Genomic DNA, 16,915 nt, shown 5'->3' with positions numbered 1-16,915 from the left:
CACACACACACACACACACACAGTCTGTGTCACAAAAACAACCCAAAGCCTTCTATTCTCTAACAGCTAAACTACAAAGTCAGACCAGACGAGAGAACATTTAACAGGAATAGGAAGAGTGTGTGTGTGTGTGTGTGTGTGTGTGTGTGTGTGTGTGTGTGTGTGTGTGTGCCTGCGCGCGTGCGTGCACGTGCGTCTAATTCTGAATTACAGGGCCAGCTATACATCTCACAGCCAGGCTAATCCACTGATGTGACAGAGAAACAGTAAAACACACTGCAGTGTGCAATCCCTTTAACGTTACAGTGTGCGTGTCCAAAAAGAGCCACTGAAGCCTATTTTCCTTTCGCTCAAACAGGCTTAATTTAGCTGGGTCACTTCATCTAAGCCATGGTTCATGTTTGACATAGGCCCCATCCCCATCCAAAAAGGACAAAACGGGCCAAATAGGCTGTTTTTTGACATGCAAATAATTTAAATAAAATGACTACATGAATAAAGCAAATAACTACAGGGAGATTTAGTCTCTCAGTCTCTCAATGCAAAGATCCACCAGTGAATTCCCCAAATGGCCTTACCAGATCGTCCAACAGCACCGAGCAGTGATCCTTATGTGTGTGCGGTATATGCCGGCCGATAAGTTACAAGGAATTGCAGCACCCAAATACCAAAGATACATTTGAGGTCATTTAGAAACGCCGTCACATTGTGTAGTTCTCCCACCAGAGAGCTTCCAATGTCCTGCTCAGTCACTGCTGCAAGTCTTTAATAAACACATTTGAGGGATCCTTAACAAAAAAATGTTTGTCAAATATGTAATGTATTTATGTAAAAAAAAAAAAAAAAAAATCAGCCAATATATTGTTACCATATCTTTGGTATCGCCAGCTGTGTGGCTCTATGTTGGTCAGTTGGTGCACAACTATTGGATGGATGGTCATGAAATGTGCTCCCCCTCTGAACCCTGAACTAATAACTAATAACTTCAGTGATCTTTAACCTTTCATCTAACATCATCATCAGTAGGGTTAGGCATCGTTTTGATTTTAATAATTCTGATTACAATTCCGATTCTTGGCATTTTGCAGACGACACGACTGTGGCTGGCCGATACAGAACGACGAGTCGGCCTACAGGGATCAAGTTCAAAAAACTGTCTGTGTGGTCACTGACAATAACCTGGCACTTAACTCCACCAAAACAAAAGAGCTGATTATTGACTTCAGGAGGAGGAGGGAGGAACCTGCTCCTCTTTACATCAAAGGAGACATGGTGGAGAGAGTCAATGACTTCAAGTTCCTGGGTACATACATCTCCCAGGACCTGACATGGACTGCGAACATCACCTCTCTTGTCAAGAAGGCTCAGCAGTGGCTATATTTCCTGAGGACCCTGCAGCGAGCAAATCTCGCACAGCAGCTGTTACTGTCCTTCTACCGATGCTCTGTGGAGAGCATCCTCTCTCATGGCATTCTGGTGTGGTTTGCTAGCTGCACCGTGGCCGACAGGAAGGCGCTACAGAGAGTCATTAAGGGCGTTTTCACACCTGAAAGTCCGAACCAAGGTCCGGACCAAGGTTCATGTTTTTGTTACATTGTATACATTTGATCCGGTAAGTTTTGGTTTCACACTGTAGTTATGCAAGCGCACTAAAGATCTATACGTGACAAAACTACGTCCTGCCGTCATCACATACGTGAGCTGCGTCTCCAGATACTTATAACTGATTGGTTTGTAGACGGGCGTCCCCGTCCTCTCGTATCCTCTCTCTGTGTCTGAGTTTTTTCAGCTGACTGCTGCTCTCCCCTACTGCCGCGGCTCTTTTTGTTTTGTTGAGAAGCAAAGACACTGGAACTTTCTTTCTGGAGCATTTATTCAAACGGAGACAAACAGAAACCTACACTGTACATTTACTACCACTTAACAAGTAAACTGCGGATATGGTCTCTGCTCTGATATAGCCGACAGCTGTCTGCTCTGAGAGCATTCACCGTCACACACTCTCTCATGTCGCCTACACACTAAGCACCGAGCTATTCCTTAAAGGAGCTTCCCCGGTCTTCTAACATGAAGAGAGCCTGCCAGAGCTTCCTGTATTTGGTCCGAATCATCCAAAAAAGGCTTTCACACTATAAACGAACCGGACCATCACACAGGACTCCTCCCACCCAGCCAATCACCTTTTCACCCTGCTGCCCTCTGGGAAGCGATACAGGTCCATGAAGGCCTGCACATCCAGACTTATGAACAGTTTTTACCCATGTGCCATAAAAGAACTGAACACTAACAAATAATGTTGCAACAGCAGTCTTTCTGCACACACAAATGTGCAATATCTGACTTTTATTATTGTATTTACTATATTTATTGTTTTTATTCTGTGTCTTTTGCCTTTATAAGGGTCTATAAGGTTTATAAGGATCTCTTTACGCATGTATGCAATTGCAATTTCTGTTAACCTCTTGATCCCGAGAGTCCCGGTATTGTGGCCAACCCGTGGTGTGGTCAAGAAAAATCGCATTTTCATAATCGTCTATTTATAGAAGACATGAATGTTATAGTGTTTTGAAAACAGTAGATCTTCAGCTTTCAGAATCCATAAAATAATTGTATGTTGTCCAAACTATGTCATAATACGAAGTATTTAAACAATAAAGTTGTAAAAATAAAATAAACTAATTGATATTTGAGATACCAAGCTTGCAATTACAATTGATATGACTCTTACTGACCTCCTGTGAGTAACAGTGCTGTAACAAATCACACAAACTAAAGTGCACACTGTGTCTCTATGGCTCTACCACTCTAAAATATTGAGATAACTCAAAGCCTCGTTTGTAAACCATTTCCGTTCCGCTTCCCGACCGCTAACCCCCGATACTGCACCCAGCGGTCGGGAAGCAAGACTCCACAGCATTTAATCATTGACAAACAGAAAACTACACTGTTTATATACTACTACGACACAACTTGACTGCTAATTTCTGTAAGTAATATGTGGGAAATAGTGTATGCAAGGTTTTTATACATATGCACGCCCCTTGGTTTTGAAGACTAGTCCTGATATTTTTGCACGGATGATGCTAATGACGGAGTGAGGAAGGTACAATCATGTCATCTTTAGGGCTACAGTTAAACAGATTGTGCCAAGTACATAATGCAGAAGGTGGATGTAACTCAATGGTCAAAAATAATGAAAGATAATTATTCATAGATATATTGGTTATACACACACACACACACACACACACACACACATACATACAAACTACACTCTAATATCCTCATACCTTTAGTCTGCCAAACTCGCAGGTCAGATCTAGAGGAGTCTTCTTGGCCTTGTTCATCAGGCAGGGATTAGACTGGTGCTGCAGCAACATCTCAGACTGAGAGACAGGGAGAAAGGATAAGGTAAGTGATATCGCCTCATGTTTTATGCACATGCACTCACATGCCAGTCATCCCAACACATTCTGTGTGAGTGTTGACGTTTTGTCTTTGAACAGAAGAGAGGAACACATGATAGCTCGACTGCGGCAATACTGTGTTTAGGACTTAGGAGTACTGTGTTGCATGGTGTAGTACTAAAGAGTTCAGGCCTCCATACAGGTTATATGACAGGCCGAGGTGTGTGTGTGTGTGTGTGTGTGTGTGTGTGTGTGTGTGTGTGTGTGTGTGTTTGTCCATGATATGTGTATCTATCCATAAAGAGTCAAGCGGATGAGGCTGCAGGAAAGGAATGTGTGCATTCACTGCTTGTAGACTCTTGTGTCATGGCATTAATGGTATGACTGGTTTCGTTTGGGGACAATACAGACTGAGAGACAAAGGGGGTCGATTTCACTGGGAGGACTGGTAATGCCTTGGAGCTTTGCCTTTTGTCGGCTGAGGTGTCCGTGTGTGTGTGTGTGTGTGTGTGTGTGTGTGTGTGTGATCCCATTACAAACTGCAGCCTTAGATAAGAATTTCTTTGTGTTTTATGAGTGTGTATCCCCATTCACCAATCAACACTTCAGACTGAGAAGACAAGTGTGTGTGTGTGTGTGTGTGTGTGTGTGTGTGTGTGTGTGTGTGTGTGCGCGCACACTCACCACCTCGTAATGTCCATACTGAGCAGAGAGATGTAAGGGCACCTGTCCATCATGGGAAGTAGAGTTGACTGAAGCTCCGGCTCTCAGCAGCAACAAGACGGAGTCCGCTTTCCCCTGCCAGGCTGCGTAGTGGAGCGGACGCATGCCTAGAGACGGAGACATGAGGGAGGAATGGCACCCATGAGACGGGAAGGTAAAGCCACTGAGGTGTGCATTAAAGAACCACTACTGAGAATATAACCTTGATGACATCAGGGGGTGATGTCATCAGGGGCGCCTGCCAGGGTTAACCAAGCAGGATGAGTCTTTCAAAAGAAATGATCAAGTTGCGTTATGGGAAGTGCTGACACATTACAACCTCTAATATGTTAGGAGGCTGAAGACCTTTGCTGCAGCACTGCTGTCACTGCATGGCAGACAAACTTCAAAGTGAATCCTATTTATTCATATGGGTCAAACCTTATTTTCAGCCAAGAGTGTCGGGAAAGCTGTTGAGGAAGTTTTCAGGCTCAATTTGACCCCAACTGCCTTCCCAAACGTGAACATGTTTGTTGCCCAGTTCTAGGTTTGTCTGATGGCATTGGTTCAGCTGGTAAAGCTGTTGTGCTCTCATGTTACCGTTGATGTCCTTGATATCCACCGTGGCCTGGGCCTCCAGCAGCAGAGACAGCAGCTCTGGGGTGCCGGTCAGAGCAGCATGGTGCAGCGCTGAGAAGCTTGGGGGGGGGGGAGAGAGAGAGAGAGAGAGAGACAGGGAGATGGGAGGGGTTATAAATCATACTGATGACTTTACAGCAGGTGAGCCCTTTTCAAAACTCCAGACTGAGGTAGGGGTGTGTGTGTGTGTGTGTGTGTGTGTGTGTGTGTGTGAGATCCCTTTACAAACTGCAGCCTTAGAGAAGAATTTCTTTGTGTTTATGTGTATCCCCATTCACCAATCAACACTTCAGACTGAGAAGTGTGTGTGTGTGTGTGCGTGTGTGTGTGTGTGTGTGTGTGTGTGTGTGTCAGAGAGATGAAATGTGTGTATTTGTCTCTGGGTGTCTGTCAGAAGGAGATATTAAAAGCATTAATTCTTGGCGACGAGCTGGTGCTCAGGGCGATACAGTGAGTGTTCCGGAGGAGGAGACACTCGAGCCGAGCCGCAGCACACTCCCCACATGTGGGGATGAAACGACAACTACGGTGCAGAGGGCTATAGGTGATCTCACACAGCCTCGGGTAGTCCTACTGCCGATAAACAGCCTGGATACATTTGGAAAGAGAACATAAGGCTTTTACACACTGGGGGAGTAACGGATAAAAGACACAAATTAAAACTATTCACACTGGCAGTGAAGCAAACTTGCGACACTTGGTCACTAAAAGGTTCAAACTGTGCGAGGACTAACGACCGGGATCCTACTGACCCAGAGCAGCTTGCTGTCTGTCTGAGGTCAGTCGTAGTAGTAGTAGTAGTAGGGTTTATGTCGTCTTGCCGTCTTGGTTCGGACTATGAAGCCTCTGTGTTGTCTTATAATCGTCATAAGGATACAGCGTGACTTCATTGGAGGTGCGAAAGCTCAGAAAAATCGGAGAAAATGATCCGGGAAAAAATGGGATCGCTTTTTCGTATGAAAGTACGGACATATACATTGGTTTGAGAAAACACATTGATGTGCGAATGTATTGCACCAACAAATAAAGGTACACTGTGAAGTTTTCATGGTAAACAAATGTAGTTTATTCACATTTAGTTTTAAGCAATACACACCAAGGCCTAACAAGGAGGTAGCTTCAATTCAGAGGATCCAAATGATATGCCTACTGACTAGGGCGATTCATCGACGCAATCAACGTCATCGATTACAAAAATGCATCGATTTGCATAACATGCGTCGATGCGTCGGACTAGAGGAAGATGGCAACGCCTGTAATGGCCCGGACACACATAGTCGATAATCAGCCGTTGGACAGTAAAATGTTTTCAGAAACACGTTTCGGTGAACTATTTTAGTACAATAGGAGATTGTATTCTGAACAAGCCGCCATGACAGTCTGTCTTTGAATTCCCGGAGAAACAATCAGCAGTTTTCATTTTTGGGCGGCAATACAGATTAGCGCCGCCTGCTGTTATGGAGACGTATTACGTCTCGTCGCTTTGGTGTGTTCCGAGGCACTTTTTTGACCAATTTGGGGAGACTGATCAGCCCAACTGCCTTTTCTGCCGACGTTTGGCCGTCGGCTCTGTGTGTCTGGGCCTTTAGGATTTCGTCTGAAGAAGCTGCAGCTAAAAGATATCGCCAACGGTCATAGCGTGATTTATGGTTGTGCGGAGGTTCCACGTAGATCTTTCGCCGTAGCCTACGCAAGTGGTTTGAAGTTTATACTTATATACTATACTATGCGATCTCAGTGTGTGTGTGTGTGTGTGTGTGTTTGTGGGGAGTGTGTGGTAGAGCGAGTGAGAGAGTGACGGTGATTAGCTTCAGAGCGAGTAGTGACTCTAGAGTCATAGTGAGAGACACAAAGTGTCTCCCCTGTTTTTTCTGACCACGCTGAAATCTGGAGCAGGAGAAGTTAACCACAGCCGAGCGACGTGTAGTTACATTTTTTGAAAGGTGCACTGAGGTCGCCTCGGCCGTGGCCTGGTAGCGTTGCATTCTTCCCCCCCCCCCGACTCATTTCCTTGTCCTCCTTCTCCATAAACAACATGAGACCAAGGAGAGGGTTAACTGCTACACATTTCCCATAGCCATTTTAAGTTTTACGTCAAGTACTTAGGTAAAAATACTGATTCTCCAAAGTTCAGTTCAAACATTTTTAGAATAACATGCTAATTAATCGTTAGATTAATCAACGACAAAAATAATCGTTAGGGACAGCCCTACTACTGACCAATCATCTCTCTGGAAAAATTGAGGTATCATCATACAGTGCCTACAAAGTGACAAGTAAAATAAGCACAGTAGAAACAATCTGCTTTCTTCTTACTTTTCACTTAGTATTGCATATATATATATATATATATATATATATATATATATATATATATATATATATGCCTGTAACAATTATTACATAATTGTCTAATCGCTATTTTTTTTTATGTAAACGTGGTTTATTTGTTAATTGCTAACATTAGCCAAGGTCTCAAGGGGTATGACTGTTGATAGTAATTGTTGATTTTATTTAGATATTCCAGATATTCCAAAGTGATTATTGGTCCGACTGTTGAGCTATGCTATGCTAGCGGCAGCTGTCACTTGTTGCCATAGCAACTCCAAACATCCTGGGCTGTAGCTGAGTCAAGCCAGAGAAATTGAACATGCTTATGTTTCTGGCCCGAAATCTGACAGACCTGCTGATTAAATAAAAACATTTCGCCCACAATCACCACCCCCCACCTTTTTTTTTCGGAGGACTATATATATTACTGTACTCAATTTTATGTCAATTTTATGTTCATTTAAAGATGTTTTACGCTAACAAAGGGGCGTGGCTTACTTCATAGACTGTGTACCTGTGTTATTACATTATCTGGGTCACATGACAGTGATGTAACCAAAATATGTATCCTGGGATTCATCTTTTTTAAATTTGACTGAAAGAGAATTATATTGTCAATTGCAATTATTTCTGAGACAATTAATTGTACAGCAACATTTGGAATGAACATTTATTTATGATACATTATTCATTCACAAAGAAAATTGGTGTCCTTAAAGGTTGGAATTTTCCTCATTTTTTTTAATTAAGGCATTAAGATCAATTTCCAAAAGATCATTTTTTTTATTCCTCTTTTTAGTCAACTTTAGCATGGGTGTGCAAACTGTATACACATTCCATTATAACACAAGTTGCATACTGTCAAAATGCTTTAGCTTCACTTACAGAAACAGTTATTCTAACACTGACGTTTGACCACAAATGTCAGAGCACATGTAACGTTAGGCACACTGGGTGTCAGGATCTGGCTTATTGCCTGAATCCACTTGTGTCTTCTTAAAGACTCAGTTTTTCTGTTCGGCAGCTTGTAAAACCTTAGTTGGTCCTTTACCCTGTTAGTAGTGCATCCCACCACACAGCAGTTTTTAGACATTTTTCTGTTGTTTTCTAGCAGACAGAATTGACAAATAGGCACCTTCACTTAATACAAGTCAATGGAGAGCGATGCATTGTTCTCCCCTCTGGTGTGGGCGGGACTTAAATGCGCTCTCTCTCTCTATCTAAAACCACAAAAAAAAAGGTTTACATTTCTGTTGGGAGTATGGATTAGAATTAGTGAGCTTTAGGGGTGTTTTGTTTTTTTCACTTTGGACAGAGCCAGGCTACCTTTTACCCCTATTTCCAGTCTTTATGCTAAGCTAAGCTAACCACATCCCGTCTGCATAGACTGTGTATTTAAAATCAGTTAAGGCACTCTGTGACGCTTGACAAGCTAGACGTTATGACGTTCAGACGTCAGTCTGTGCTGATAAGAAATCTGAGGGATCTCCAGACTGTGAAGTGGCTTATCTTGTCAGTGTCACACACGCACACGTTTGTTTATCAAGCCATCTACTCTTCTACCAGACCATACCTTGTCCGTATCCTGAGTCACTTACAGCCACTTACTCACTTACTTACAGAGACACACACACACACACAGTCTCAATCTCTCTGTTGACTCAGTGACGAGCGACTGTTTGCTAACCTTCCCCTCCCCTTTTCACAGGTAACCCCTTCCTCTGTAACACAACACATTTCATTTTAACACCCCTATTGTGAATGACCTCCCACGCGCTGCGTTGACCATGCATGTAGACACATGAGCAGGCCTCAGTCATCCCACACACTGCGTGTAGGCCAACGCATAAACACACACAGCGGCTTGCAGAAGTTAAAGTTGTCATCAAAATACTTGAAGTGCAAAATGATCTACTAAAAAAATATTTAAAAAATGAGTAAAAAGAGAGATTAAAAAAAAAAAAAATCTTAGAGAAAACACTGGCATATATTGAATCAGCTCAACCCATTGTTTTTCTTAATTTATTCCATTGAGACAAATGGCTAAATTGAGTATCTTATAAGAAGCAATGGCTGAATCAAGCAAAGAATCTCTGTCTAATAGTAACTTGAACACGAGGTGAAAGTCTGAAACCTTAGCGGATGCTGTGCTGAAGAAGCAACGTGGTTCCCTTAAATCACGATTCGATGAACTTCAGCAGATAGGAAAGGGAACGGAGGAGAAATTAGGAGCTAATCAAACACTAGGTGGCACTAACAGAGTACAGGCACCGTAAACGTGGCGATGGGCAAGATACGGTCTGATGTTGACAACACCTCTGCAGCTAAAGCTTGCGGATATGGAAACAGGAGCAGAAGATGCATCATCCGTGTTACTGGCCTAGCGGAAAGACTTTAAGGGTCCAACGCTCAAATTCCTCACACAGTCCCAACCGAAGTGGTTCCTCTGCCTAGGCAATCTCCAGGGCGAGATCATGCCTATCCATGGTATCTACGATCTACGAGTTTCTGTGATCACAAAAACATGGTCGGAATTGCAAAAATCGAGAATTAAAAAAAGCTATAAGGCAGATTCCACAGGGCCCTACACAAAAATATGACTTGGTCTAAGTTTCTAACCGAGCCGCCCCACTGTAACTAGTTTAAAAAAATGTCTTAAAAATACATTAAAAATGTTTTCCCCAGTGGCTTAGGCCTGGTGGGGGGCAACTTAGGCCCGGTGGGCCACCAGGCTTACAATACACTGGGGGAAACACGGGATGTAAACGTTCTCTGTTATAACACCCGCCAAAACATCCTTCCGGTATTAAAGAAGGCCCCTTTCACCATTGATGATCACAGCAGCTATACTGTTAAATGAGCCAGGCTGTCCCTCAAGCTATGGGCCCGAGCCGAATGTGTGGAAATGATCCTTCTTTACCCCGCTACGCTGAAAATCAAGGGAGCTTGCCAGGTAAAGACATTTCAGTCCCTGGGAGAGGCCGAAGAATTCTTCACCTCCCTACCAGCAGTGCAGGCTACACCAACGGTAGAGATGGGGGATCCAGAGACGGAGCCTGGGCGTGCGTCTGAAGTCAGAGTAGCCGTCTGTTGGAACTAGCTTAAAAGGGAATCATTTTTGTATTACATTTACACTGCTTTACAGTGACGGGGATATCTAGCCTCGTGAGACCAGTTTTCCACTCGCCGATCAGTCTGGCATCTTGAGACGGAGCTTGGAAGACAGAATTTGGAGCCGTTCGCCAAACGATCGACCAATCAGCGTTGGTTTTGAGGCGGGTTTAGGTGTGACGCTACGAGAAGCGACTGTTCAGTCTAAACAACACGGCGGCTTCCACGGATGAGAAGAGCGTAGCTATTGCGCAAGTTTTATCCGAATTAGAAAGTATTCCTTCATTGAAAGAAGAGCAAAAAAACGGCACTGGAGGCTTTTCTCGGAGGAAAAGATGTTTTTGCTCTTCTCCCGACTGGTTTCGGCAAGAGTTTGATATATCGTTGATCTGATTGGTTGATTTGGCCTGTCTATCACCATCATAGGCAACAGCCTTTGCCCATTCAGCCCCTTTATAAATTGTTGGGAAAAAACAGGGCTATGGTGTTCGTATGGAGACGTGACTGCCCAGATCTAGACCTGATTTCAACTGGCAGGGTGTTTGTCAAGCATAAAGGAGGCCTCTGGCAACCCTGATCACAAACAGATTCACTTTAACTATGCTCATAGAACATCTCTAAACTGCAGATGATAACAGATGCCTTGTATAGTTCATGCACTATGAAGGATGGGGTCACTTTTCTTCACATGACTGTGTACTGTGTGTATGTGGGACTGCCCACCAGTTATAAGGTTCTGCATCCAACGGTCTATCAATCTTTAATTTGACTGAAAATAGACCTACGTTTGATTCAAAAATCACAGATTTTTCAGTAGCAGTAGCTAAACCCCCACCTCTAACAGCGATAGTCTAAATCATGGCTTTGCCTGACTGTTACTAGGTACGGCAGGTCTGTCAAGCTGTGGATTTCTCCACATGCTGTGTGTGTGTGTGTGTGTGTGTGTGTGTGTGTGTGTGTGTGTGTGTGTGTGTGTGTGTGTGTGCACGAGGATCTTGGAAGAGTTATGAGCTGTATCTAAAGACTTTTGGAGGAGGATTTTTTTTTTTTTGGCCTTTTCAAACCAAAAACACATTGCCAAGGAGCATTTCATGCTACATTATTGTGTGAGGTCACAGGTTAAGATAGAGAAAAAAAAAAAAAAAGCCCTGTCCACGACTTACACATCCACAGTGTAGCATTTCACCAGAAAAAGACGGTCTTAGGCTAACGTTAGCAGCTCTGTCCTGCTCTTTGTGTAAGAATGAGATAATAACTCTGGAGGGTACTATATGTCAGAACATGTGTGGGGGGGGTGTGGTTATGAGTCACACAATGGTGAAGACCAAGACAAATAGGAGGCAGATAAAGGTAGGGCATTTTTTCCAATATGCATGTCAATCAACACACAGTGACTCCTCTATTGCATTCTTTAGACTTAACTTCACGCTTCTCTCACAGGCTGACAGACACAGACACACACACACACACACACAGACACACACACACACACACACACACACCTCTTACCCATCTGAGTCTTGGTAGTTGATGTTGAGTCTCTTGGTGGAGCCCAGCAACTCTGGAACGAGAAAGATGGAGGGAGAGGGGAGGGAGGGAATGGAAAAAGGGTTAAGTATTTGGTGACATATTGGTCTTTTTACAGAGCTCTCCAGAAGTCCCTAGATCCCCAATGTGTACATTTACTCCAGTACTGTACAAATGTTGAGGTACTTGTACTTTACTTGAGTCTTTTCTTTTCATGCCACTTTCTACTTCTACTCTGCTACATTTCAGAGAGAAATATTGTACTTTTTACTCCACTACATTCATCTGACAGCTTTAGTTACTAGTTACTTTACACATTAAGGTTTTTGCACACAAAACAGTATATCATATATTATAGTGCTGTCAGTTAAACGCGTTATTAACGGCGTTAACGCAAACCCATTTTAACGGCGTCAATTATTTCAGCGCGAGATTAACGTTCTTTTTGGCCTAGCAAACTTTGTAGTTTTTTTCCACATGCTGTTGCAACAACTAGCAACGTTAGAAAAACTACAACACCACACCTGATATAGCTAGACCGGAAACAAAACAACAGCCGCACACACTTGTTTGGGCTTGCGAGCCGGCCAAAGAGTAGTAGGCTAACGAGCGCGAGACGCCGAAATGGATGCCAATAAGATTCGGAATGGAAAGTTTACTTTTAAAAAGTTGCCAAATGGTTCCACTGACAAGACCAAAGTGATCTGTGTGTGTTTTGTCGTTGTGAGCTGAGCCATCATCGCAGCACGTCCAGTCTGAAATACCACTTGATGGCCAAGCACACAGCTGATGCCAATTCTCCGCCCCCTCGTCAAAGCCGTTACATTGTGTGAGAGATTATTTGCTCCAAGTGTGAAAGACTGCTCCAAGTGAGAATATTAGTGTGAAACTGAACACTACAGCATGCCAATGTTGTTTTCAATAAAATAACCTTTGCACAAAGCAAGCCGATCCACTTTTCCATGTTGATAAGAGCATTAAAATGAGAAGAAAAAAAAATAATGGGACAAAAAGAAATCAAGGGACATTTAGAATAGATAAAAAAAAAAACAGTTTGGATCCTTTACACTTTCTAAAATAGGAGGATTTTTCTGCATCTAGTACTTTTACACTTTAAGTACATTTTCCTGAGGATACTTACTTTTACATAACATTTTCAATGCAGGACTTTTACTTGTAACAGAGTATTTTTTACAGTGTTGAATTAGTACTTTTACTTAAGTAAAAGGATCTGAATAATTCTTCCACCACTGTGCATCCCTGCCGGATCCCGTGTGTGTTTTCAGTGTTTTTTTTTTGTTTTTTTTCCTGCACGTCTCCCCATCCCGTCGTCACTCCTTCCTTCAAACAACCTGGCAGCCCCGACAGGACGGGGCGCTTTCCTCACCTCCTGCTGCCTCGCCCTTCCCTATCTCAGCACCTCTGACACCCTCATGGCAGCCAAATGATTCATAAACAAATGATTCGGCCTCGCGGAAATGTACCATTCCACCTCATTTACACTCTCTTATCACAGCTCTTTGGAATTGAGAGTGACAACCATAAAACCCAAGCATGCTAGGATGATTATATATATATATATTTTTTTTTTTTTTTTTTTTTTTTTTCACAGCAGCATTGCTTGGCGCAAAAATAGCATAAGTCGGTTGGCAAGACTGTACAAGTTGTTTTTCCGACTCACCTTGGAACAGACAGACTGCTACTTGCCCCATGTCTCACTCATTCATTCCGTACTCCAGGCGGGAACGTACTCGAGTCCATCGTATAGTCGCTTTCATTAGTCCTGCTTCCACAGGTGTTGCCACAACAACCAAAATCACAAAAAAAAATTCAATTTCAATATTTTCTATTCATTCAAAAACACTGTTCACAGTGTCTAAAATTGAGAGCCAGTTCCTTAAACTGGTTGACAAACTGGTCCCAGCATTTACATGATGAAAACATCTTCCTCTTTCCGATGTTTGCAATGGAAGCATATACAGTACATTTTTTATTAAAAAAGGTATAAAGTCTGAACTTTTATTGTGACAACACTAACTTTTTCTACATGCCCAATCCCCTTTTTTTCCCCCCTCCCCCATCTTCCGGCCATCATCCCAATGTTCGACTCAACCCTTAAAGCCTCATTCCAAATGATATCAAATCAAACTTCCAGACTTCAAATATCTTACATCCATCCTGAAATGAGGGCAGGGAAGTCTCCTCACACAGCTAAATATGATTGGACGTCCTACAACACAGATCTACTGTAAAGGCCCTACTGTCCACCCAGACCCACACAGGAGCCAGACAATACAGAGCCATTCATCCTTTTCTCCCACACAGGTGTGGAAAATCACGTGTGTGTGTGTGTGTGTGTGTGTGTGTGTGTGTGTGTGTGTGTGTGTGTGTGTGTGTGTGTGTGTGTGTGCGTCTGAGTGTGTGTGTGTGCGCGTGTGTGTGTGTGTGTGTGTGTGTGTGTGTGTGTGTGTGTGTGTGTCTGCGTGCTGCACAGGAAGAGAAGGAAAAGATGAATTGTAAGATGTATTCTAATAAAAACCAACATTGTTAAGCAAAACCATCAGCACACTAAATAAACTCCAACACCCCCCCGTCATTATCCACCACACAAGCTTATCCACCTAATGTAGCAGCTGGCCAGATGTGCAGCGGTGCAAAGTAAGGCAGGGTTTGAACTTATCTGTTAAGCTCTATTTTGTCTTTCTTCACACAATTACTTCCATCTTTTGGTGTGTACTAATGAGAGCAACCACATGAACGCCTTCGAGGAGAGACTGTAATACACGCGTCAAACTCAAGGCCCGCGGGCCGAAACCGGCCCCTCACAAATTCAGATCTGGCCTGTACTGTATATCAATTTAGGTTCACAATACATTTTGGCCCACCTACTGTATCTGTGCCAAAACAGAAAGACGGGAAACTGTTTTTCAGACTGCAATTAAGCGACACTCAAAGCTAAAATGTGTCAGATTTGACGACTTTGAGACTAAGAACTTTCGTGTGAGTTTGCATATTCACACCTGTGAAACAAGTTGTTGTCTGATAGCCTACTTTTAAAAATGTAATCAGAATGATAGTTTTGCATGAATTGCTAAATTCTTTGATGGCTAAGGAACTTTTTTGCGGACTTTTTTAGGGTTTTATGTCCACTAAATAGGCTATATGAGACATACAATGTACTTTACCTTCTTCGAACATTCACTTTTTTTGTCCTGCACCAGCAACTACATGGATGTGCACAATATCGTCTTTTTGACATACAATAAAACAGTCAAAAATACTTTTTGGGTTAAATAAAAGCATGTCAAACTATACATGTCTGGCCCTTGATGGGATTCTCATTTTTCAGTGTGGCCCCCTAATGAAATTGAGTTTGACACCTCTGCTGTAATACATGTACAGCCATAATGTAGATGTAATACAACATATAGTCTCGCAGAGCCAGACCTTCCTCCACACGCTGCTGAGGAGGGTCTGGCAAGTCCACACAGCATTTTGGGATGAGAGATAAATGTGCTCTGGTTTATTGGCATTTCTTTAAGCCAATCACAATCTTCATGGGCGGGGCTAAGCTCCGCACGGAGCCGCTGCAAAATAGCCTCGCGAAGGAAATTGTTTTGGTGGAACGTGTACGTTCAAAAGTAGTTTTAGTCGTGCAACAGAAAACTCAGATTGGACAGATAGTCTAGCTAGCTGTCTGGATTTACCCTGCAGAGATCTGAGGAGCAGTTAACCATAGTCCTCAGAAATCCACCGGAGGTTAGAACGCCAACACAAAGGAAGAGTAGGGGACGGACATCTGCAAAAAGACATGCATCTGGCGGAATTTCATGCTGCACCGGAGCAATCCCGGAAGTGGAACTTTGTGGATATAGACTATACAACATATAATATAATATGGATGCAGAGCAAAGGAATACATTTGGAGCAAATATGATTGATAGCAACAGTCAAAGTACTTGAAACATGTTAAAGGATAATTGCAGTTTATTGCAACTTTTGGCCATTATTTCTATCAGCTGAACACAGTCTTTGAATATGCCAACATTGCTGCAACAAACACAAGCACTCAGACAAAAGGCCTTTTTCACAGAAGACATTTTGACATGTCACTGTAGGAAAACCTTCATGTGTGAACAATGAAATGAAGGTGAGGTAGCTAAATTTACTTCAGGGTCCTGCTATTGTTAGTTTGGGTAATTATTTCACACTCCCTCTTTGTTTTCTCTTACAAATATGTGTGACTAAGCTGGGGTTTTGTCTACGTGTCTGACTGCTCATGTTTGTCTGTGACTTCTTTCCAGTGAGGTTACCGCTGCCCCGATCTCAGATACCCAGCGGTATGACAGCCCAAACTATGAAAGTGAGACCCAATCTGAAAGAAATGGCAATGATCCTTCGAATAGAAATGTAGGAAGAAAATGTGTGGAAAAGAAAAATGGATTACGTGATCAAAAGGAAATGCTCTAAAAAAGCCGTCAGAATAAATGTTCCACATAAACATAAAATGAATAAGAGAATACGAAGCAATATGTGACTTTGTGGCATATAAAAACGGGTTCCCACTGGAGCACTGATTAAATATTCAATTCTTTCTTTCTGGTTTATTGATGTTATTTTTCAGCTCAATAAAACATTCGGATTTCCAGTGCAGCTGGGTTTTCTGTGCATTAAAAAAAAAAAAAAATAAAAATAAAAAATGTTAAAGCACAAAGCTAGTTAGAAAAAGCATTGTGCTGCAATGCTGCAGTGTAACCAATCTGTAATTTCTCTTTCTCTTATTTAAAATGCTCTCATACAAAGCTGCTCAGTTAGTAAACTTCTGAAATAAAATTCTGTTCTTACGCATCATTTTTTTGGTGCTTGCTAATCCAAGTGCCGGTAAATCATTCATAATAATGGTGTGAAATGTAAATAAACATAAAGGCAACCGTAAATCAAGTTCTACAGGCAATTTCTGTGTAAATATACAGTCATCAGTCATTTCTTAGAGTGTACCAAGTGGTTACATTAATGTGCACAGGCTTGCTTTATGTTTCATTTGACAGCGGTCCAGTGAAGTTTACATGCAGGCCTATAGTGGAGCTGTTGCTGCTGGAGACTCACATGAATACAAACAAGAGCCCAAAGGCACAAAAAAGGCCCACTGATAATGAGACAGATAGAGGGGTTGGGCGTTGGGCTGCTTGCCAAGACGT

The 16,915-nt window shown here is 42.6% G+C and overlaps 1 protein-coding gene across 4 annotated transcripts in view; it reads right to left on the bottom strand.

The window, feature by feature from the left end:
• caskin2a (CASK interacting protein 2a) overlaps positions 1 to 16,915 on the bottom strand; it is an 80,947-nt gene that overhangs the window by 29,201 nt on the left and 34,831 nt on the right. For 3 of the 4 annotated variants that reach the window (XR_013503720.1, XM_078278929.1, XM_078278931.1), the window contains exons 3-6: positions 11,700 to 11,751; positions 4,710 to 4,807; positions 4,092 to 4,237; positions 3,291 to 3,386 (exon numbers count right to left, since the gene is read on the bottom strand). Coding sequence is in view for 3 of the 4 variants with exons in the window: in XM_078278929.1 (XP_078135055.1) it covers positions 3,291 to 3,386; positions 4,092 to 4,237; positions 4,710 to 4,807; positions 11,700 to 11,751 (392 nt within the window). In the remaining variant the exon portion in view is untranslated. Of the gene's footprint in view, positions 1 to 3,290; positions 3,387 to 4,091; positions 4,238 to 4,332; positions 4,689 to 4,709; positions 4,808 to 11,699; positions 11,752 to 16,915 lie in introns of those variants that run through there. The other variant, XM_078278932.1, reaches the window with a different exon arrangement.

This window comes from Sander vitreus, chromosome 21, assembly GCF_031162955.1.
Source record: "Sander vitreus isolate 19-12246 chromosome 21, sanVit1, whole genome shotgun sequence".
In the NCBI taxonomy this organism is placed as follows: Eukaryota; Metazoa; Chordata; class Actinopteri; order Perciformes; family Percidae; genus Sander; species Sander vitreus.
Note: the sequence above shows the minus strand (reverse complement) of the source record. Positions and strands in the feature narration are given on the sequence as shown.